Source organism: Hyperolius riggenbachi, chromosome 5 (assembly GCF_040937935.1).
Source record: "Hyperolius riggenbachi isolate aHypRig1 chromosome 5, aHypRig1.pri, whole genome shotgun sequence".
NCBI classification, from domain to species: domain Eukaryota; kingdom Metazoa; phylum Chordata; class Amphibia; order Anura; family Hyperoliidae; genus Hyperolius; species Hyperolius riggenbachi.
In genome coordinates this window covers 221,919,412-221,943,595 of record NC_090650.1, presented here as the reverse complement: position 1 = coordinate 221,943,595, position 24,184 = coordinate 221,919,412, and the positions used below count along the sequence as shown (strand labels likewise).

Below are 24,184 nucleotides of genomic sequence, written 5' to 3'. Positions count from 1 at the left end.
TTAGTGGGATTAAACCCTGGCACAACATTCAGCAAAATCATGTTTTCTTACTCTTATTGCCCATACAGTTATCATATTTGCTTTTGTGTACAAGCCATTTCCTCGGATTACAAAATAGAAGTCAAAAAAGTACAGTTTACTCTGAAAGCTACTATTACAATTATTAAATAACTGCTCTGTGTGTGTGTGTATGTGTGTGTATATATATATATATATATATATATATATATATATATATATATATATATATATATATATATATATATATTTATATATTTATATACATATATATATATAATCTAGTGCATATCTCTCTCCTTTCACAGATTGCCAGGGATATTTACTCATTGTGGCTAATAAGGAAACATAAGCAAGAGACCAAGGCCTAAATTCACTAAGCTCATCTCCTGTCTTTAATAACGTTTCTCGAGTTATCACCATGGTGATGAGGCATGTAGTGTCGAGGAAACATTTTACCTCAGGCAAACCTAACGTTAACTCTTCTGTCTTTAAGTTAACTCTTCGATCCTTAAAATAACTCCAGAATGCTAAAGTTAAAGACAGGGGGCCATATGCAATTCACTGTTTCACCTGAGTTTTCTCCTTGTAGATAATTTTTCATCTTCTATTTAAAAGAACTTTTTAGCACTTTGCAACTGAAAAAGTACCAAAAGTAGTTTAAAAAGTACTGTCCAAAATATGCAGAGTATTTTCTTTCTTGCAGGTGGCTGGAAAGGCATTTTAATGACAATTTTGAAAATATCACTTAGGAGAAAAGTAAGGAGAAAAATTTAATTGAATATGGGCCCGGCTGTTAATTAATTGTGTGTGAAAGTAACTACAGAGGAGGTAACTTAACTACAGAGGAGGTAACTTAACTACAGAGGAGGTAACTTAAGGAATAAAGAGATAAGATAACTCTCTCACTGTGTGGTGGCTAGTTTTCTCCAGCATGATCTTAGTGAATTGAGGCCTATGTAATCACTTTCTTAGCATAAGCTGCTAAGCTTCCCACTGAAGAAGAAAGTGATGTGTTTAACTGTTTGAATACTATTGTGCTCTCAATTTTTTTCCTTCTGCTGTAGTAAGTATTTTAGAGCAGAGAAGAAATGCTGAGTTTTTATACTACTTAAACTACCCCCCCTCCACACACACACACACACACACACACACACACACACACACACACACACACACACACACACACACACACACACATGCACACACACACACGCAAATGCACACACACACCCACACACACACACTTCTGAGATTATTTTAGAATTTGGGCCCTAATATTACTTTAATATATTTCATAAATGTTAGCATATGTATTGTCTGTAGATTATGTGTGTTTGTACATGTCAATAGTGTGTGCATGGTCACAGGGTATGTGTGTAAATGTGTGTGCAGTATGTGTAAAGCCAAGGTAGGTGGGGGTAATTCGTTTTTGGGAAAGGGTCGCTGGCATCCCCATTCAGCATCCTAACATCTTAGCTCCCAGATGATAGATGCATATGGCAACAACATCGACCAACAAAAAAAAGATAAGGGGCAGAATTAACAGCAGCTGATAAGGGTTGAGTGGGTGGCTGGGGAGCTGCTCAGATCACCCTTAATCAAAGGACAGATTTGGCGAAGCAACCAGTTTCGGCGCACAGCACCCAGTTTGGAGCACCAAAACCAGGCGACCCATAGCAGCAATGTAATGCGCTGCGTGGGGTGAGTAAGGGTAATTTGGGGCTCTGGCGGTTGCCGGACCCCAAATTACATCTCCCTCCGACAATTTGGAGAGGAAATAGTATTTACGGTTTGCTGCAGGAGGGAGAGCAGTGACGCATACATACGTACACAGATTTGGCACTTAAGCTATAAGCTCATTTTAATCCTTTGTCAACACTGATGAAATGGAATTTTAGCAATGGCTGTCAACAAAGGGTACAGTCTTGCTGAGAGAAACCTTACTGTGGCAGCCACAAAGTTAAAAGGAGCTTCCAGATTCCACCATACGTAAATCATCCCCTGGGCTATAACCATTCAACAGGGGACTCTTCAGTGAACTTGAAAAAGCACACCCTGCATTCTTTTTTTCTTCTTCAATTGTAATTTCTATAATTTTTTTTATATTACGTAGTATACTGTTGTTAATTGATAGCAGCCTTAAAACATAGTGGTAACAGTGCTTACCGTATATACTCGAGTATAAGCCGAACCGAGTATAAGCCAACCCCCCAACTTTCACTATCAAAAACAGGAAAAAATGATAGACCCGAGTGTCACACAACAGACATGAGAAACGAGAACGCAATCGCAGTCGGTTTATTGCACCGATTGCCAGTGACGTGCTATATCTAGATTGGTTGTGTAGGAGCATCTGCAGTCATTTATGGCTAGCAGTACTTGGATGCAGGATGTCTTTTGATGTGTTAATTAGCTTGGGCCAGGCCTGTATCCTGGAGAATGTTTATTTTTCATTACCTCTCTAGTCACCAGATGGGGACTCTATTCAGAGAAGGCTTTCCTCCCAGCAGGGGGCTATTCAAAACCTACTTTCACCCCAGACTTCATGGCACCGATGAACGGCAGATCTGAAAGCATGGGTGGTGTGATTTCCTGTCGGTATACCAAAACACTATATCGCACAGCTATGAAATTCATATACTCTTATTCAGTAAAATCTGGCCAACGTGCTGATATGAAATTCATCGCAATAGCCTGTCCGGTTATTGCGGTATGAATCTTCTCAGGAACCTGACCCGCTGTACTAGCAATGTCTGATGTCATATTAATCTGTATTTTCCAACAAGTATGAATCTGTTATCCACCTAAATATGACTTGTATCGTTTGTGAGTTACCGCATTTTATAAGTTTAAACCTAATGTTTAAAAAGCTAAATAAAAAGAAACTTTAAAAAAAAAAAAAAAAAACCTAAAATCTCTCACAGGGAATGAACTGTCATTGGTGGGTAATTGAGAGGGGGCCGGCATTGCCACACCCCCAAACCAGCTTCATCAAAAATATCTGCGAGGGGCTCTTCCCTCGTTCCTCCATTTTCCACCTTCATGAACGCGCGGCCACCGTGAGGAACAAGTGGTGGCCATTTTGCTTGGACTTTATGATTCTTCCCACAGAAGGACATCTTTCCATTAAACTAAGTATTTTTTCTCCCTTTCTTTTATTTTTCATACTGGCTATTAATGTTTCAATAATTGTTGATTTTAATAATTGTCTGTATATATTAATTATTTATATTGCCCGTGAATAAAGACTTTATCAAAGTCATTCACTGTTCCGCTACCCTGCTACTCAGCCGCACAAACTGAACCCAGACTTCTGAAGAGACGCTACTATTGTTGATATCTAGACAGAATAGAGTGTTTAACCGTTTTATTTGCAGTCAGTCAGTCAGTAGGGTCAACTGGCCCATACCGGTGGTGGTGTCAGATACCCTGAAATAGTGTGTAAGTTGTAATTACCGTACCTCACAGGCTCCCCTTCTGGTCGGGCTGCTGCCCAAATTTCTGTCGGTTTCTGCGCAAATATCGCGACCAAAGCTTGCATGGTCTGTGTGCTGAAACCGATTGGAAGGCAATTTGCGGTCTGACCACTAGGGCTCCTGTGACACAGAGTATAACCCGTGGTATGAAATGCAGCAGGTATAAATACTCTCCACTGTACTCCCAGTCAGGAGAACCTTACTTGTAGCTATCCTGTGATAGCATTTCCAGTTACTTTAACTGTTGACACTGATTTAAGTGGCATTTAAAGCTCCATAGAAGACGTCAGTTTTATTGCATTACAAGGATTTAATTTAATATATAGTATTTCTCAGTCATGTCAAAATGAAAGAACAGTGAAAGGTAAATGGTTGCTATGGGCTAATACACCGCACAACACTTTTTGCAGCACTTAGCTGGTACAGTCTGAGTCAAGTGTTATAGCAATTAAATGTCAGTTCAGCCTTCTGCAGGCCAATTACAGGTGAGCAGAGATTGGAATGAAGTCCCTGAGCTTACATGACCTGGCTGGATTACAGTGTACAATACATCTGCTGATTTCTGAATAAAGCTGATTCAGATCTGTGTGCCCTCTCATGCCATATACTTGCAAGATTATAATGCTGGCTAGCTGAATTTCTGTGACCTTGCGACACAAAATGTGAGGGACTGTAACACAAGCTGAAGTGAAGTGGCAATGGACATAAGATGGAACAGCGAGTTGTGGTGTCACAGAGTCACCAGTGGTCACATTAGTCACACAACCAAATTCTAAACCGGCAGCAGAGGTAGTGGTTTCCATGGAGACAAGCATTTCGTCCTTGTTCAGTGTGGAGATGAGGCTGTAGAGCGGGAACCTGGAGACCAGCACTGTCAGAGCAGAGTGTCCCACTGATAGCCCTCCGCTGCCAAAAGCGCTATATGCCAGACATACAGCAGGTACTTGGCATCTTATGGCAGCCTCCTACGCACACCACATCCTCCCCCTCCCCGCATCAGACCGGAGCGTTGTATGTAATTAATGTTTTTCAGCTCCCTCTCGGTATGTGTACTAAATTTCCTGCATTAACTCACTTGTCCGCGCTGCCAGCTTCTTGCCTGTAATGGTCCCGTCTCTATGACGTCCTGCACTGGCACACATATTAAGAGGCACCGCTAGAGGGTGTAATAGAAATGATGACAGACAAGCTAAAGCTGGCAGCATGGACACGTGAATAAACGCGGAGCATTGTTTCTACACATGTCGGGAGGGAGCCGGAATAAATTCATACACCTCTCCGTTCTGACGCGGTGGTCAGCCAAAACACATTCCGGTAATTTGTCTGCAATAGTTCTGGAATATACCACTCCGGGAAGGGGGGTAGTAGTAGGGTCATAGAGAATCCTGCATAATCACGCAAATATATGGTAAGGGAACTGGGGGGGGGGGGGAGAGGGCGGCAGACAAATGTTTTGCACTTCTCTACATATGGCGTAGGCACTCGGGAGGTTTACACGAGGTTGTGGCTCGAGTATAAGCCGAGACCCCCACATTTGGGCCACTTTTTTGGACCTAAAAACTCGGCTTATACTCAAGTATATACGGTATACAGTATGCTATGGTTTTGTGTGAGAATTACTAAACACCAACAATTCCATAGTATTCATAGTATGGAGGTGGTAACATTGGTCAGTGATTGGCCATTCATAATTGAAAGTGTGTACCAGGCTTACATATCGCACTAATCTCCTGACTTCAGCAGTTTCAGTCACACACCTGAAACAAATATGCAGCTAATATAGGCATAGGGCAGTACTGTGAAGTCAGGACAACTGAGTTGGAAAGTATGCAACACTGAGAATCAATACACAACCAGCAAAAAAACATTTTTAGGTTAAAGTGGATCCGAGATGAACATTTATACATTGCATAATTGTATTCCTTACATATAGGTTATAGGGCATTCCTCAAGCCAAATACTTTTTTTGTTTTTGTTTTAATACTCTAATTCCCTATAAACTAAACACGCCTCACCCGAAGCTCCTCCAAAACGCCAAGGCACTCAGACCCGTGTAGCAGGGGCTTATGGGAGCTAAGTCTTGGCAGGGGGAGGTTACTAGCCAGAGATTTCAGAGGCAGAGGGGAAGAGGGAGGAGGAGAGGGAGTGAGCTGAGGGCTGGAGATGCAGTTGCCGATTACCTGTGTAATGATGACAAACAGAACATGGCTACTCTCGTTATATCACAGGAATAAACCATCTTACACTGTTGAAGCTTTATGCAGTCAGATTTGCTGTGTAAACTATCTAAACTTTAGATAAGATATATAGACAAGTTGCTTGTTATAGTTAGTTTTTCATCTCGGATCCGCTTTAGGGATGGCATTAACAGCTTTCATAATCTCTATATGTAGGTTGAGTTTTATTCCATGCATATACATCTTCTACATGTTCTCATATAACCAGAGATAAGATTGGATCTTACTCAAGTTTTCCTACAGGAATGATTGCTATTTCTAAAACAAACACAAAAATGTTTTCCCAGAAAGTGAAACGCTGATGATTCAAACTAAGTAGAAGCCAAGACAGTCAGGGGCGTAGCAATAGGGGGTGCAGAGGTAGCGACCGCATCGGGGCCCTTGGGCCAGAGGGGCCCCGAAGGGCCCTCCCTCAACTACATTATTATCTCTCTATTGGTCCTGTGCTCATAATAATCACTTCTAGAGATACTTTGAATAGTGGTAATCACTAACAAACTGTTCCCCATCCCCTTCTTGCACCTCTGAGACTGTAGTTGCCATTGACAGGTTTTGGTGCGCCGTATCAATTGTTATGTATAGAGTGCTTAGGGGGGCCCATTGTAAAACTTGCATCGGGGCCCAAAGCTCCTTAGCTACGCCACTGAAGACAGTAAATGCAGATCAACAGAAAAGAATAAATAAAAAAAAAGATATAGGCCCATATGCAATTCACAACTTTTCCTGACTTATCTTTTAGGAGATCATTTTTCAACTTCTATTAAAAATAACTTTTCCGTATTTCACAATAGAAAAAGTACCAAAAAGTAGCTGAAAAGGAACTGTTAAAATTATGCTGAATATTTTATTGATTGCTGTTGGCATAAAAGGCATTTTATTGACAAGTTGTACAATATCACCTAGGAGAAAACTCAGGTTAAAAAGTGAATTGCATATGGACCACAGAACATCAGATCTGTCATACTATCAATTAAGAGTACAATAGAAAAATAAGTAGCTCAAAGCAAACTGTACATTTTTTTAATTAAATTTGTGTTGCATTTTGACAACTATTCTGGTTGAAACTTGAACAAAGTAACATAATCTACCTTAAACTACATACAGATAGTCCGCTGTACAAGTCAGGTGTTCTAAGGTCAACAGACCCATCTCATATAGATACATGTGAGCTTAGCCTTTCTTTTCTTTGCAGGGGAGTGGAGAAGAGTTCTCACAGTGTTGGGGTGAATGCTACAGCAGCTGGGCATGCACATTCCATCTGCTATATTTCCCAGGCAGGGTCTGGTGTCCCTACAAGCACTTGATGGCCTCAACCACTGAATGTCAGTAAAATATTGACACTTAAGATTCAGAGGAACCAAAATGAAATAAAATAGTTAAAACAGTTAAAAAAAGGGGGTAGATAAGAAAATACTCAAGAGTGAGATAAATAATTATAGCTTAAATATTTCAAAAAACAACTCTCAAAGGGCTTGATTCAGTAAACCGTGCTAAGTGTTAGCACTCCTGTGAAAAGCCCTATATCACGCCTAAAGTTAGTTTAGGTGTGATAAATTCACATTGTGCGCAAAGTCCTACGCACAAAACTGCGCATTTCGGTGCGACGAAAACGGCGCACCCGATGCACTTATAAGGTCGCATTGGGTTTGACCTTAACGTCGCACCCTGCAACGTTACGGTCGCACCCAATGTGACCTTATAAGCGCATCAAGTGCGCCGTTTTTGTCACACCGCGTTGAGCCGTTTCGCGTACCACGCTCTTTGCGCGTGATGTTAATTTAGTAAACGGTGCTAACCCAGTTAGCACCCTAGTTATCACGCCCAAAGTCTTTAGGCATGCTAGCTGGGTTAGCACCGTTTACTGAATCAAGCCCAAAGAATGCAATGCGACGCTCGATACCAGGTTCCCACTTCATCAGGGAAATATTGAGAGCGAAATATCAAAAAGAGTTGTAAGCAAGCCCAGCACCTTGGATTTTGTCCTATTCTACAGACAGTGACTTTTTAACCCAAGAGGGGTCAGATTTGTTCTCCCCACCTGCCCAATGTATGGCCACAGCTGTGACACACTTTTTGTGAGTATAATTGTTTACATCCATCTCCCTCCTGTGGTCAATCAACATGTTACCCTATATTGGCTCTCAGTCTTTTCAACATTACCCTCCCTTTATGTCTTTTTTGAGAATGAATGTTGGTAAGCTGCAATGGTCTATCACAAGTATAAAAACATGGAATGTAAGATAGCAGGAAAAGACGTTTATAAAGTCATGGTTTTCATGATAAGAAAACCTTGATTACTTTTGTATCTTTACAAGCAACCAAACATCAACAACAACGCATGACCGTTGAGAAAGAGTTATTTGTACTAAAATAACAAGCTCCCTAAGTAATGACGCTCAGAATTCTACTTCTCTCCTCCAATTACCAGATTCTGAAGTTCTGCTCACTAAGTCACCACACAGAAGGGGAGAAGGGGGACTCCTAAACATGAGATTCTAAACACTGGGCACGCAATGGAATAAAGGGTATTTAATTTCTCAGAATCCTATTTATTTTATCATTATGTTTTCACATTGTAATGGACAATTCTGAAAAAAAGCAATGCACATAAACACAAAGCAAATGCAGTTGGACTGAAATGCCATATAGAAAAAGACATTACCTTTCCATGCATTAATAATCGTATGGTCAGTGTGACATTAAGACCCCCCTCTGGCGCATTTGATTCGTTGGCATTCATTTTGGGCACTTCTGTTTGACACAGGCAATAGACTTCTATGTTCTTCTTATTTAATCTGCTGGGACAAAATATCACAGAATCAATGAAGCAGCATGACAAGAACATGAGGTAATCTAATGACCTGTATTAATAGTTCCAAATAAAGGAGACACTCAGTGTGTGCAAATGCACCTTCTCTTTTTCCTCGCTGTGATATTGCTGGAAAAAAGTTACAATATACAGTATTCAGATTGGATTATAGTCAGTTGGTTTCTGTTTCTTTTTCTTATTCCTGATTTCTGACCTGTTTTACAATTTCCTTTCTAGAGTTAATGGGGAAATATTGCAGGAAGAACAAATAATTCCAAGTCAGTATGTTACAGACTTCTCAACACCTACCAAATACCCAGATGATTCTTGGCAACTCTTGGAGTCATAGTTCAGAACACCGACAAGATCAGATCTCCGCTTCCATTCCTTCAAAATGAAAAACCGTGTGTGCTTTGTTGATAATGTTCAGTAAAGATGATGTGTAGGGTATTCCAAATCACACAAAGGAATGAAGGCATTAAAGTATGCTTACAAAATGAAAGCAACATACAGTGAGAGAGCGGGCTCCTGGAACACGTTATGAAATACTTCTTTTTATTTTACTGAAAGTTAGCCCTTGTGACTTAACAGTGTCATCTCTTTCAATCAGATGATCCCATCTAAACATGACAGGATTTCTTCTAACATTCTACAAATTGTGTTTCCAAGACCTAAGGACCAGTGTTGAATTCAATAGCAAATTGTTTTGCTCTTAGCCGATAGGGTTATGTCACAAAAATGGAATTATTGCTTAGAAGCTCCTGTTTCTCTCAATCCTCACTTGTACATGACCCCAGAACTGTAATGTCCTTATGTCGAAACAAAAATCCTACTATGTCAAAATGTTGTACATAAATACATTTCTAAGGTTTTAGAGTGCATTAACAGCACAGTATAAATTTAAAGGACAAGTGCTCTGATATGTTTCAAAGTCTATTTTCTGATTAAGGTAGAATTCAATTTAATTTTGAGCTTGCACCATGTTGTATTAATAAAAAGCAATATTTCCACCCATGACTTCTACTATAATGTGCAGTATAGCCTCGCTCTATGTGACGTACTTCCTCGGTGAGGGACCATAAAAAAACATTGTAATGGGTTAGCATATCACTATTTATTGCTTCATAATGTCAAATTAGCTCCATAGTCTCCAACAGCATGTAAAGGGTTAAGCAAAGTATCTTAGATAACACTATTTTAGTTGATGACGTATCACTTTCTTATAAGTGCTATATTCACACTCAAGCCTGCTTTGTAACGCACTCTGGCCTGTGGCTCATGGGATATTTTGGTCTCAAGGCAAAACCCTCTTTGCAGCATATAAAAAAAATGTGGATGCTAAATTTGTGCAATGTCAGAGTATATTTGTGTCTATAGCAGCCATTGCCTCCAAGGACAAGGTCCTGCCAGTTCCTGCTAGAGATTTCATAATCCCTTACAGCCGATTACAGTTTTTGTGAATCTTTCATCCCTTTACTGCAGTGGGACCTATGATGCAATGCTACGCACAGTGGGGGTCAATAATATATTTTGAAATGTATTCTGTGTAAGGTGAATGACCTTGATTTATCCAACTGGTTTAAACACACACAAAATAAAGATTGGCCTGATAAAAAAAAACAATACGCAATAAATTATGATCACAAAATACTCAGAGATTATCTACTAGCCAGATGAGGCCACATGTTTAATTAAGGCAGTGTTGTCATTAAAATTTGAAATCCCTTGTCACCCAGCATTGCTCTTCCAGACTCAACATTGCAGTATTTATCATTCGTATTAGCAACATTCTTTGTAGTTTTAAAACAAAGCAGAATGAATATGTCTGTGTTCACTGTGGATATCTGACCATTTGCTCTGTATATATTCATGGCTCTGTTACACAATACGCTAATATTAGTGTGATAAACAACAGTGGAGGACATACGTAATATTTCAGGTTGTCAGAGCTCACATTTGTATGCACCCGTATTTTGTATGTGTTTTGTCAGACACCTCATTTGTTTGTATGTGAAAAACATTTGCATTTTTCCACAGCAGCTAATGTAAGAATTTTTGGTCCTCTGCAAAGTTTAGCACTTAAAAACCTCTGCAATATTTTGGGGATGTGTTCTGTACAGCTGCGTGTGTAGCCTACAGGCTAGCAGTGTGTTTTGCTGCTGTAGAGGAGGAACAACAGCGTGGAGCATGGTGGGTTGAGATTGAGGAGGAGGGGTTAGTAGGGAAAACATTTGGCTCAGCCTGCACTTGACTCAATGAGTCAGCACTCTGGATCTCTTGGCAGCACACTGGGGTCATTCTACACAAGCTAGATTCTCAGAAGAGGGGGTCCCAACTGCCCAAGGCAAAGGCTTCATGACACTAGATGGTTATTGGCGAAGGCAGCTGGATCATCTCATCCAAGCACAGTCCAAGGCTATTATTGTTCTCCTTCTTATTTGTTGTGTCCAGTTATGTGCCACACCCTTGTCCCTCAACTTTCCTCCATAGCAATAGATTCTCCACTTGGCCCCAAGACGGGTACGGCCCCCTGTGGGCAATGGTGCTGTGTACAATGTACAATGGCAATGTATGTACAAGCCTAGGGTATGTGTACCTTCCTATTTGCATGTTGTTTGTGCATGAATAGCATAAAATTTGCTAATAAAACACTACTAAACTCTTCCTTAACCATTTAAGCCTTTTGGATGTAACTGTTACGTCCAAAAGGCTGCTGTCCAGCTAAAGCACGCTCCTGAGGGCCGATTGCATGCGGTCCCGCGCCACTGCCATTAGCCTGAAGATCAATGAATGGGAACACAGTTCCCAATCATTGATCTAAGTCCCCATTAGAATGATTGCTGGCTTCTATGAGAAGCCACTGTTTCTACATCCACTCTTCAGTTCCTGTATGTTTACAGGAGCCCCAAAAAAATTGACTGAGGCCATCTTATGACCACATAGTAAAATTACATCTACATACTTTTTTTTAATACACAGACCCACACTTACATTTGAAATTAACTGTTTACCTCTCACACTCTCTCAAAAATACCCAAATAAATTTGTTTATTAAAAAAATGACTAGGGGTCTGGACTTTTTTTTTTAATATGCATGTCAAGAGGGTATATTACTATTATTATTTTTTTAATTGTACGCTTGTAAATAGTGATGGACACAAACCGGAAAAAATGCACCTTTATTTCCAAATAAAATATTGGCGTCATATATTGTGATAGGGGCATAATTTAAATGGTGTAATAACTGGGACACATGTGCAAATAAAATATGTGGGGTTTCACTATGGTAGCATGTATTATTTTAAAGTCATAATGGCCAAAAACGGAGACATAATGATTTTTTTCCCATTTTTTCCCTAACATTCCTGCAAAAATGCATTTAGAAAAAAATAATTCTTAGAAAAATGTACCACCCAAAGAAAGCCTAATTGGTGGCAGATAAGTAGTGATAAAGTTATTGGCGAATGAATGGGAGGTGAAAAACACTGAGGGCTGAAGTGGTTAAACCTCTCACAAGAATGGGTATAAGCTATTAATAATAATTACCGTATTTTCCGCCGTATAAGACGCTCCGGAATATAAGACGCACCTAGATTTAGAGGGCAAAAACCAGGGAAAAATATATATATATACTAAACCTGGTGCGTCCATATTTCAGGAGCATCTTGTACATGACCTCCCCCAAGTGTCCTCCTGAGTGCCCCATGTCTCCCACGTGTCCTGTGTGCTTCATGTGTCCATGTCTTCTCCTGTGTACCCCCTGTGGCCTTTTATGTGCCCACTGTCTCTCTCCTGTGTGCCCCCTGTCTTTTCCTGTGTGCCCCCTGTCTTCTCCTGTGTGCCCCATGTCTTCTCCTGTGTGCCCCATGTCTCTCTCCTGTGTGCCCCATGTCTTCTCCTGTGTACCCCCTGTGTCCTATGTGCCCACTGTCTCTCTCCTGTGTGCCCCCTGTCTTCTCCTGTGTACCCCGTGTCCTATGTGCCCACTGTCTCTCTCCTATGTGCCCCCTGTCTTCTCCTGTGTACCCCCTGTGTCCTATGTGCCCACTGTCTCTCTTCTATGTGCCCCCTGTCTTCTCCTGTGTACCCCCTGTGTCCTATGTGCCCACTGTCTCTCTCCTATGTGCCCCCTGTCTTCTCCTGTGTACCCTCTGTGTCCTATGTGCCCACTGTCTCTCTCATGTGTGCCCCATGTCTTCTCCTGTGTACCCTCTGTGTCCTATGTGCCCACTATCTCCTGTGTGCCCCCTGTCTTCTCCTGTGTACCCCCTGTGTCCTATGTGCCCACTGTCTCTCTCCTATGTGCCCCCTGTCTTCTCCTGTGTACCCCGTGTCCTATGTGCCCACTGTCTCTCTCCTATGTGCCCCCTGTCTTCTCCTGTGTACCCCGTGTCCTATGTGCCCACTGTCTCTCTCCTATGTGCCCCCTGTCTTCTCCTGTGTACCCTCTGTGGCCTATGTGCCCACTGTCTCTCTCCTGTGTGCCCCATGTCTTCTCCTGTGTACCCTCTGTGTCCTATGTGCCCACTATCTCCTGTGTGCCCCCTGTCTTCTCCTGTGTACCCCCTGTGTCCTATGTGCCCACTGTCTCTCTCCTGTGTGCCCCATGTCTTCACCTGTGTACCCCCTGTGTCTTTCCTGTGTGCCCCCTGTCTCCCTCCGGTACTTTTCAATGCCATTTCTGGTGTCCTCCTGTGTGCCCGTGCCCCCCCCCCGCCTGTGCTATCCTCCTCTAATCAGTTTAGCGTGTGTGTGCAGAGCAATCTGCCCCCCATGTGTGCAGAGCAATCTGCTATGTGCCGCCCCCCCCCCCCCCGCGTGACTCCACTCCCCCCGCATGCCGGCGCTATGCCTTTCTAATATACCGGCCTCCGCTATCCCCCTGTAACATTCTGGCCCCCCTCGTTTGCCTGCAGCGGCAGCGGCTCACCCGGTCAATGCCGCTACGAGGACTGCAGACACCCGGCTACTTCATACACGTCCTCTTGTGCACGGCTTGATCGCGTCGCGATGACGCAATCAAGCCGCGCACAAGAGGACGTGTATGAAGTAGCCGGGTGTCTGCAGTCCTCGTAGCGGCATTGACCGGGTGAGCCGCTGCTGCTGCAGGCAAACGAGGGGGGCCAGAATGTTACAGGGGGATAGCAGAGGCCGGTATATTAGAAAGGCATAGCGCCGGCATGCGGGGGGAGTGGAGTCACGCGGGGGGGCGGGGGGGGCGGCACATAGCAGATTGCTCTGCACACACGGGGGGCAGATTGCTCTGCACACACACGCTAAACTGATTAGAGGAGGATAGCACAGGCATGTGGCGGGAGAGGAGGGACAGGCAGGGAATCCCCGATGTGCCGGCGGGTCGCGGTTCGTATCGGCGGGCGTTCGTAAGTCGGGGATTCCCTGCCTTTGCCGTATAAGACGCAGGGACTTTTTCTCCCCATTTTTTGGGGAGAAAAAGTGCGTCTTATACGGCGGAAAATACGGTAACCACTTCACCACTGAGGGGTTTTACCCCTTGACCACCAGAGCAATTTTCACCTTTCAGCGCTCCTTCCATTCATTCGTCTATAACTTTATCATTACTTATCACAATGAAATGAACTATATCTTGTTTTTTTTGCCACCAATTAGGCTTTATTTAGGTGGGACATTATGCCAAGAATTATTTTATTCTAAATGTGTTTTAATGAGAAAATAGGAAAAAATGTGGGAAAAAAATTATTATTTTTCAGGTTTTGGCCTTTATAGTTTTTAAATAATGCTTGCTACTGTAATTAAAACCCACGAAATTTATTTGCCCATTTGTCCCGGTTATAAAACCGTTTAAATTATGTCCCTATCACAATGTTTGGCGCCAATATTTTAATTGGAAATAAAGGTGCATCTTTTTCAGTTTTGCGTCCATCCCTAATTACAAGCCCATAGTTTATAAAGTAACAGTGTTATACCCTCTTGACATAAATATTTAAAAAGTTCAGTCCCTAAGGTAACTATTTATGTATTTTTTTTTATTGTAATTTTTTTTTTATTACAAAAAAAAATAAATTGGGGAGTGTGGGAGGTAAGGAGTCAATTTTGTGTGTAAAACCAATTTATTTGTATGTGAAAAATGCTTTAGGGTGTAGTTTTACTATTTGGCCACAAGATGGCCACAGTAACATTTTGTTTATGCGACCTGCAAGCATCCGGAAGGACGCTTGCAGGAAGTACAAAGAGGCTGGGAACTTTTTTTCACAATGATCGCGCTGCTTATTGGAGAAGCAGCGGATCATTGCGGGGCTTAGATCAACGAACCAGAATGGATTTTCCCGTTCATTGATCTCCGGGCAAGCGGGCGTGCATGCGAGCGGGAGTGCGCGCCAGAGCAAGCGGGAGCGTGGGCAGTGGCGGGAGCGCGGAAAGTACGCATTTCTCCATCCCTGGTGGTGAAAGGATGGAAAAAGGGACGGAGAAATGCGTACGCGTGGGGGTAAAGTGGTTAATATATAGTTATATACACCAAAATATGGACAAAGTGCATCATCCCCTCACATGGCAAACAACCATTATGGATGAGCATAAAATTTGCATTGAATAGGAACTTCATTTCCACTTGAATAGTGTTTGGTCCCTGCATCCCAGCCACCTACTACACCTGATTTATAAGGCTGGCCTTTGGTCAACCCGCAGTCATCAATCATAGCCATGGTTTCAGTGACAGGATGAGAATATTCTACCTCTGATTTGTTGGCCAGCCAGGTTACATAAAGTTTTAAATATCATTGGATCCAATTAGACCAACTTGGGGTCAGCAGGAAGGAAGGCATCACAGCTACAAGCTATATAATCTCTGTTCTTTTATAAAAAGTACAAAATATATTGTGCAGTGCATTATTTATACATATGTATTTGAGAGCAGCAAACTGCACATTTTTTCCACCCTCCCCAAATTTCCAAATTTCCAGATTTTAACCTATAGGCTACCCACACGAAGGAGCTATAGGGAATTGCAGCTAAGAGTAAATAAGAAGTAGCTGCATGCATCGACTGTGTAGTGGTAGCTGCATACATGTGGAAGTACCTGTGTCTTAATGCACAGTACAATGTCAGAGAAGGTACCATGTCCAGTGCAGATGACACTCTGGTTTTCTCCTTAAAGACCATCAGGCTTTTGTCAGAATGGTACAAAATGTGTGCATATAAATTATGCCTTTAAGCTAGATTTTGCAAACAGAGAAGCATGATCTTAAATGAATGAATATGTATATTAAGTGAGCAGATAAACTACAAACATGTTTAAGGGCATAACTATATTTTATCATTTTAAGTCACAAGGGGCATACGTGTTCTTCCCCTAGAACAAAAGGATTACTTTATATTTCTAGAAGTCATTAAAAAAAGGGGACCTTCGAAAAGAAGAAAGTACAGTATATGCAAACCCCCACTGCTGCACAATCATACCAGCTACACATAAAAGCTCTTTTATGCAGGTTTCATTAAAGGAATATTGTGCCAGTAGTCAAGAGTTATATATCTGAAGCCCTACTAATGGTAGCCTCTGCTATTTCACAATATGACATTCATGCAGGGTTGCTTAGGAAATATTCTGGTGTGTGATGCATATTTTTGTCATCATTATTTATTACTATAGCTATGTGTTTGTATAGTGTAGACACATTTCCTGCCCCCACTTTACAAGATCCACTAAACAACTTGCTTGTTCACATCACTAACTGTTCTTCAGCAAGGCTCAATATGTAATTTCTGGGAAAACTCATAAGTATACCTGTATGTTTGTGGAAAGTAAATTAAGCACATGGAAGGAACCCAGACACCAAGGCAATCAAGAGTAGGTCCTGATCGGAAATCAAAGTTGGGACTCTAGTGATAAAAGGCAGGAGTTCCAAAAACTAAGCCACAGCGCCACTGCTTACAACAGATTAAAAACCTATAAGGTAGGGTTTCATATCTCCCAGTTAGGTTGCACCCACATTTTGTCCCAGGAGCTGAAGTTGAAAGGAAATAGCATGTTTCATAGATGGAGGTCTCCCCATCTGCTGTACAATCTCAGACTTCACTTCGCTTCCTTGATTTAGTGACCTTTATCACAGGAACTGAAGGACTCAAGTTCTAAGCTTTCCTTGTATACAAAATAAAAAAAATCAACAAAAGTTTAATATGCATTTAAAATATTGCTAAAATATGACTCTTTTTTCATGTAATTATGTACTGCATGTAAATGGATGGCAGCTACATCTGATACAGTGTTCCAAATAACCAATGAGTCAATTATTCACACCTCTTTATTTTTTAGTATGTTACAGCCAACCTTATTTGTAGTCATTTTTACCCTCATCCCGTAACACTCATTACCTTCCGTTGATAGTCGCTATATGGGAAACTATTTAAATCCACATGTAGGTAATTTTTATTGAACCTGTCTTTAAGCAGTCCCTCAGGGTTCTATGAAGATAAAACTCTCCAGGAACTGTAACAGTAAAAAATCTCTAAAGTAGACAACAACATTTGTAAAACATTTTTTCGCAGAGGACCCAAAGCCCATAAGCAGGTCTCAGAGCAGTAATCAGTTGGGGTGTCAATTTGCTACAAAGGAAACATCTACATGTCCATAAATGTCAGACTAAATAGGTGGACTTTCAGTCTGAATTTGAACACCTCCAGCTATGGAGCTGCCTTAACTGAGTGTAGTAGGGTGTTCCAAAGTGCAGGGGCAGCATGACAGAAGGCTTTGGCTGCAAAAGTTTTGAGGTGAACTCTGGGGGTGATCAAAGCTGCAGAGAGGTCCAGCAAAATCAGATTGGAGAACTTGTCTCTGTCTCTTGGCATGAGCAGATTACGGTATTGCAGATCTGGATGAGAGCGGTTTCACAGCTGTGGTGTTTCATAAGAATATCCGCTTTAATAACACTCAGTAGAATGGAATGCACCAGGGCTAAATTCAGTGTAGTACAGTGCAGAGTCTGGATACTTGTGCCAGTGTGTCATTTTCATTTTTTTTATTTTAAAAAAATGTACAACCTACTAAAATACAGTTTTCATTTCCCATTAAACTGTATTGAGTGTTGTTTCGTGAAGGAAAACATATTTAAATGTGTTTAGGATAAGGCTGCAAGAAGAACAAGTGAAGGGCCATATATAATATTATATTAAATCACGGTATTACATAGCTTGATGTGTGAAAGTACTGAGTCTTATGAGCTCTCCTGCAATTCATGTTCGGGTTTGTGACTTAGTTATTTGGTCATGTACCCTGTCTGTTCTTGTGCAGTATATATTTAGCAGATTAATTAACTGTCACTGCAATGTACAGTCATGCCCTGGTTATAATTGTGAGGAGTAGTAGTGATGCGAGATGAATATGCTCATTCATTTACATTCCATGTAGGGAGCATCTGTACTTTACAGCTGTGCATTAAAAGTCTTCAGTGGTCACTACTCATCCTGTTGTACATTCAGTGGAAGATTACATGTGCACCGCAGCTGTCTCCAGACCTCATGGATAGTGGAGTTACATATACAGTGCTGCCCATAATTATTCATACCCCTGAAAATTTTGACTTAAAGTTACTTTTATTCAACCAGCAAGTCATTCTTTGACAGGAGATGCCATAGGTGCCTTACAAAAGATAATAAACTATGTACAAGAGACATTATTGTGGGGAAAAAAACAAAACCATTTCTCAGCTTTTATTAAAATTTAAGCAAAAAGTGTCCAGTTCAAATTTATTCATACCCTTCACAAACTGTCACAGTCTGAGGGAAAATCCAAAGTTCTATACCATTCCAAATAGTCCAAGCTGTTCTAAAGCATCCTAATTACCTTGATTAATTGGGAAAAGATGTTTTAATCAACTCAACAGGTGAAAAACAGCAGCTCTCTGCAGTTGGTTTGTGGACTGTCATGGCTAAGACAAAGGAGCTCAGTGAGGCCCTGCGGCTGCGCACTGTGGCTGCTCACAAGTCAGGAAACGGCTACAAGGCCATTTCTAAATGTTTTTAAGTTCCAGTGGCTACAGTGCAAAGAATTATTAAAAAATACAAGATGTTTCGCACTGTGGAAAATCTCAGAGGACGTGGTCGGAAGGCAAAAGTGATACCTGTGCTGGCCAGGAGGGTAGTGAGAGAGGTGAAAAAGAATCCAAGGATCACCACCAAGGCCATCCTGGTGAATCTGAGCTTTGCTTTTGGAAATATCTCGAGGCAGACAATCCAATGGACAATGCACACTGCTGCGTTCCACGGATGCAGACCAAGGAGGGCGCCACTTCTCCAAATAAGGCACACAAAAACTCTTTTGGCCTTTGCAAATACTCATCTGGACAAAGAATAAGACTTTTGGTCTTCTGTGTTATGTTCAGATGAAACAAAAATTGAATTGTTTTGTCACAATGATGTTTCTTTCATTTGGCGTGAAAAAGGAGAAGTATTCAACCCAAAGAACACCATCCCCACTGTCAAACATGGTGGTGGAAATCTAATGCTTTGGGGGGTGTTTTTCAGCCAATGTACCTGGGAACCTAATCACAGTCAACAGCACCATAAAAAAAGAGCAATACATGATGATTCTCAACAACAACATCAGGCAGTCTGGAACGTTTTTGAGTGGTCCAGCTACAGTCTTGACTTGAATCCAATTGAGAATCTGTGGAGGGAGCTAAAGATCAGGGTGATGGCAAGAAGACCCTCCAGCCCGAAAGATTTGGAGCTCATTGCTAAAGATGAATGGGCAAAAATACCTGTAGAGACATGCAAAAAGCTGGTCTGCAATTATAGGAAGTGCTTAATTGCTGTAATAGCCAATAAGGGTGTTTCTATTGATTATTAAGAAGGGTATGAATAATTTTGGACTGGACACTTTTTGCTCAAATGTAAATAAAAGCTAAGAATTTTTTTTCTACAATAATGCCTCTTGTACATCGTCTTATTATCTTTTGGGAGACATCTATGTCATTTCCTGTCAAAAAATGACTTGCTGATTAAATAATAGTAACTTTATCTCAAAATTTGCCAGGTGTATGAGTAATTATGGGCAGCACTGTACACACTACACTTTCATTGTTATAAGTTATCATTTGTGATAAGTAAAAATCTAGTGTGAGTATAGGTGTTTCGCAATGCCACTGACTTTGCTCTTAGTAAACCATTGTGTTAGAGCCCTAATGACTGACACTGTTGGTATTTTACAGAATTCTTCACAATGCTGCACCTCCCACTCATCCTCCCTCTTCCCCTCTCAATAAAACAGGCTGCTTTGCTTGCCTGGGATCCTATTACTGTTTCTATACAAGGTTCATGTGTAAACTGGTACCCAAAATCATAACCAATGTTTCTGGTGACAGTAAAGGGAGCTAAAGGAAAGGCAGGTGTAGCAACTTTGTGGCACAGGTACAAATCTACCTACTTCTCACTTCATATACCAGAAGAAAAAGAAAAAGAAATGCTCACTCATATGTATGCCAATATATGAGATGCAATGGCTAGCAATGTACAATTATGTGTAGACAGTATTGTCTTCTCTCATGCTAATTACTCTGCAATGTTAAAAATAAACAGTGTTATCCTTAGTAGAGATGGCACGAACGGTTCGCCGGCGAACGGTTCCCAACGAACTTCTGTGGTTTGCGTTCACGGAGAACCGCAAACTTTTCCGGAAGTTCGATTCGCTCCCATAGTGCATCATTGGGGTCAACTTTGACCCTCTACATCAGTCAGCAGGCACATTGTAGCCAATCAGGCTACACTCCCTCCTGAGCCCCACCCCCCTTATAAAAGGCAGGCAGTGTCACGCTTTTCACTCACTCGTGTGCCTGCAGTAATTAGAGAAAGGAGAGCTGCTGCAGACTCTCATAGGGAAAGCTTAGTTAGGCTCTTGTAGGCTTGTTAGCTTGCTCCTTGCTGATTCTTATTGCTAAAAAAGAACTCCTCAACAGCTCTTTTGAGAGCTAATCTTGTTCTTGTGATCTATTTTTTTTTTTTGTGGCCCGCTTTATAATACCCATCACTGCATATACCTACCTGTTGTTCACTTCAGTGCACCCACCTACCTACGTGAACGCACACAGTGTCACTGTGCCTGTCCAGTACCTGTCTGTGTGTGACAGGTGCACATTATAATACCCATCACTGCATATACCTACCTGTTGTTCACAGTGCACCCACCTACCTACGTGAGCGCACGCAGTGTCACTGTGCCTGTCCAGTACCTGTCTGTGTGTGACAGGTGCACATTATAATACCCATCACTGCATATACCTACCTGTTGTTCACAGTGCACCTGCCTACCTACGTGAGCGCACGCAGTGTCACTGTGCCTGTCCGGTACCTGTGTGTGTGTGACAGGTGCACATTGTAATACCCATCCATCACTGCATATACCTACCTGTTGTTCACTTCAGTGCACCCACCTACCTATGTGAGCGCACGCAGTGTGATATTTAATACCACCAGTCACTGTACCTGTTCACGGTACGTGTGTGTGAGACAGGTGCACATTTGTAATACCCATCACTGCATATACCTACCTGTTGTGTTCAGTGCACCCACCTACCTAGGTGAGTGCATGCAGTGTGATATACCACTCCGTGCATACCTGTTAACTGCACCTGTGTGACTGCACATTGTATTAGTCAAGTCAGTGCATACCTTTCACTTCATCCCCTCCCCCCCGATATGGACAAAACGGACAAAACAGGTAGAGGCAGAGATAGAGGCAGACCCAGAGGAAGGCCACCCGGCAGGTCTGTTCAAGGTTGTGCTGATGTGATTTTGTGTGGCCCTGGACCAAAGTACAGTGCTCAGAAGAAGGCACGTTCCATCAACTCCCAAGATTGTCAGGACGTGTTTGACTATTTAACACAGAACACCTCATCTTCCGCAGCCACCAGCGCTACTACAAGCACCACATCCGCTGCATTTGACACTTTGCAGGACACTTTGCAGGAGTTAATTGGTGGGAAATCACTGATGCACAGCCATTATTGTTACAACAAAATGAAGGCGCTAAGCAAGTTACACCACCTCATATTTCTGAGTTAGGCGACAATATGGACGTAACGTGTGAGGAGGAGGATGATGAAGTACCTGCTGTTGATGCAGTTTTGGATCTGTCTGAGGCAAGCGAAGCTGGGCAGGATGATTATGATGATGACGATGATACGGATGCCACGTGGGTTCCCAATAAAGGAGATGAACAGGGGGGCAGTTCAGAGGGGGAGTCAGAGAGGAGTAGGAGGAGACGAGTTCCTGAAAGAAGCAGGGGGAGCTCGTCGTCAGAAACAGCTGGTGGCAGTGTCCGGCGCCATGTATCACCACCTATGGACAGCCAGCCAACATGCCCTTCAACGTCAGCTGCTGATGCCACCATAGTGCCATCACCACAGGGGGGCTCAGTGGTTTGGAAATTTCTTAATGTGTCTGCCTCAGATCAGACCAATGCCATCTGTTCTCTCTGCCTCCAAAAATTGAGCCGTGGAAAGGCCAACACCCATGTAGGGACAAGTGCCTTATGAAGGCACATGGAGAAAAGGCACAAACTGCAATGGGAAGAGCACCTGAGCAAAAGCAGCACACAAAAGAAAAGCCACCCTCCTTCTCCTCTTCCTCCTTCAGGTGCAGCATCTTCAGCCGCTTTCTCCCTTGCACCTTCACAGCCACCCTCCTCTACTCTGCCTCTAACCTTGAGCGGTTCCTGCTCCTCTGCCCACAGCAGCCAGGTGTCTGTGAAGCAAATCTTTGAGCATAAGAAGCCAATTTCTGTCAGTCACCCCCTTGCCCGGAGTCTGACAGCTGGCTTGGCGGAACATTTAGCTCGCCAGCTTTTACCATACCAGCTGGTGGACTCTGAGGCCTTACGCAAATTTGTGGCCATTGGGACACCGCAGTGGAAGATACCAGGCTGCAATTATTTCTCTAAAAAGGTGATACCCAAACTGTACCGTAAAGTTGAGAGTCAAGTGGTGTCATCTCTGGCACACAGCGTTGGGTCAAGGGTCCACCTGACCACAGATGCCTGGTCTGCCAAGCACGGTCAGGGCAGGTACATTACTTACACAGCCCATTGGGTCAACCTGGTGACCGCTGACAAGCAGGGAGTACGTGGCTGTGCAAGCGGACCAACTTGTGACACCTCCACAGCTTGCAGGCAGGCCTCCTGCCACCTCCTCTCCTCCTGCTACATCCTCTTCACTGTCGTCATCCTCCTCCTCCTTGGCTGAGTGTCAGTTCAACTCTGCTGGTGCTGCGATCTTCTCTCCAGCTACACAGCCCCAGCTCCCCAGGGCCTATGCTGCATGCCAGGTACGACGGTGTCACGCCATCTTAGACATGTCTTGCCTCAAACCGGAGAGTCACACTGGAGCAGCTCTCCTGGCTGCTCTTAACAAACAGGTGGATCAGTGGCTGACCCCGCACCAGCTGGAGATCGGCAACATAGTGTGTGACAATGGCAGCAATCTCATTTCTGCTTTAAATTTGGGAAAGCTGACACATGTACCCTGCATGGCACATGTGCTGAATCTAGTCATTCAAAGATTTGTGTCAAATTACCCAGGCTTAGAGGGCGTCCTGAAGCAGGCCAGGAAGTTGTGTGGGCATTTCAGGCGGTCTTACACGGCCATGGCACACTTTGCCGATATTCAGCGGAGAAACAAGTTGCCAGTGAGACGCCTGATTTGCGATAGCCCACCTCGCTGGAATTTCGACCCTCCTTATGTTCTCTCACCTGCTAGAACAGGAGAAAGCCGTCACCCAGTACCTCTACAACTACAGTAGAAGGACACACTCCGGGGAGATGGGGATGTTGTGGCCCAACAACTGGACACTCATGCGAAATGCATGCAGACTCATGTGGCCGTTTGAGGAGGTGACCAACCTGGTGAGTCTCAGTGAAGGCACCATCAGCGACTTGATCCCGTACGCTTACTTCCTGGAGCGTGCCGTGTGTAGAGTGGTGGATCAAGCTGTGGAGGAGCGTGAACAGAAACAGTTACAGGACGAAGCATCGTGGGATCAATTATCATCAGAACCAGATGATTCCTCAACACCTGTGGCAGCACAGAGGGGGGAGGAGGAGGAAGAATCATGTGGGGAAGAGGAGTCAGACTCGGATGATGAGGAAGGTGTTTCTTTGGAGGAGGAGGCGGCGACAGAAGAACAACGGCAGCAGGTGTTGCAGGGGGCTTGTGCTGCTCAACGTTCCTGTGGTATTGTTCGTGGCTGGTGGGAGGAAGAGGACTTACCTGACGTCACTGAGGAAGAGCAAGAGGAGATGGATAGTACGTCTGGATCCAACTTTGTGCAGATGGTGTCTTTCATGCTGTCCAGCCTGTTGAGGGACCCCCGTATAAAAAAAACTCAAGGGGAATAAGCTGTACTGGGTGGCCACGCTACTAGGCCCTCGGTATAGGCACAAAGTGGCGGAGATGTTTCCAAATCACCAGAAGGCAGAAAGGATGCAGCACTTGCAGAAGAAGCTGGCAACTATGCTTTACAATGCGTTTAAGGGTGATGTCACAGCACAACGCAATAAAGGTACCACTGCCAGTAATCCTTCTCCCATGTCCACGCAGGCAAGGACAGGACACTCCAGCGATCTCATGGTGATATCCGACATGCGGGCATTCTTTAGTCCAACGCCTCGCCTTAGC

At 43.0% G+C, this 24,184-nt stretch overlaps 1 protein-coding gene and 1 long non-coding RNA gene across 15 annotated transcripts in view; one reads left to right on the top strand and one right to left on the bottom strand.

Annotated features, from left to right (window-relative positions):
- Positions 1-9,055, top strand: part of LOC137518603 (uncharacterized) — a 57,923-nt gene extending 48,868 nt beyond the window's left edge. For 2 of the 3 annotated variants that reach the window (XR_011020855.1, XR_011020854.1), the window contains one exon: positions 8,781-9,055. This is a non-coding gene — a long non-coding RNA (uncharacterized lncRNA). Of the gene's footprint in view, positions 1-8,162; positions 8,260-8,780 lie in introns of all 3 variants that reach the window. The other variant, XR_011020856.1, reaches the window with a different exon arrangement.
- The window catches only part of LOC137518602 (poly(rC)-binding protein 3-like), a 1,088,021-nt gene that overhangs the window by 119,587 nt on the left and 944,250 nt on the right, over positions 1-24,184 (bottom strand). For 10 of the 12 annotated variants that reach the window (XM_068236676.1, XM_068236680.1, XM_068236679.1 and 7 more), the window contains one exon: positions 8,397-8,529. In XM_068236676.1, the coding sequence (XP_068092777.1) occupies positions 8,397-8,474 (78 nt within the window). In that variant the 5' untranslated portion in view covers positions 8,475-8,529. Of the gene's footprint in view, positions 1-8,396; positions 8,533-8,852; positions 8,924-24,184 lie in introns of those variants that run through there. The other 2 variants (XM_068236685.1, XM_068236683.1) reach the window with 2 other exon arrangements.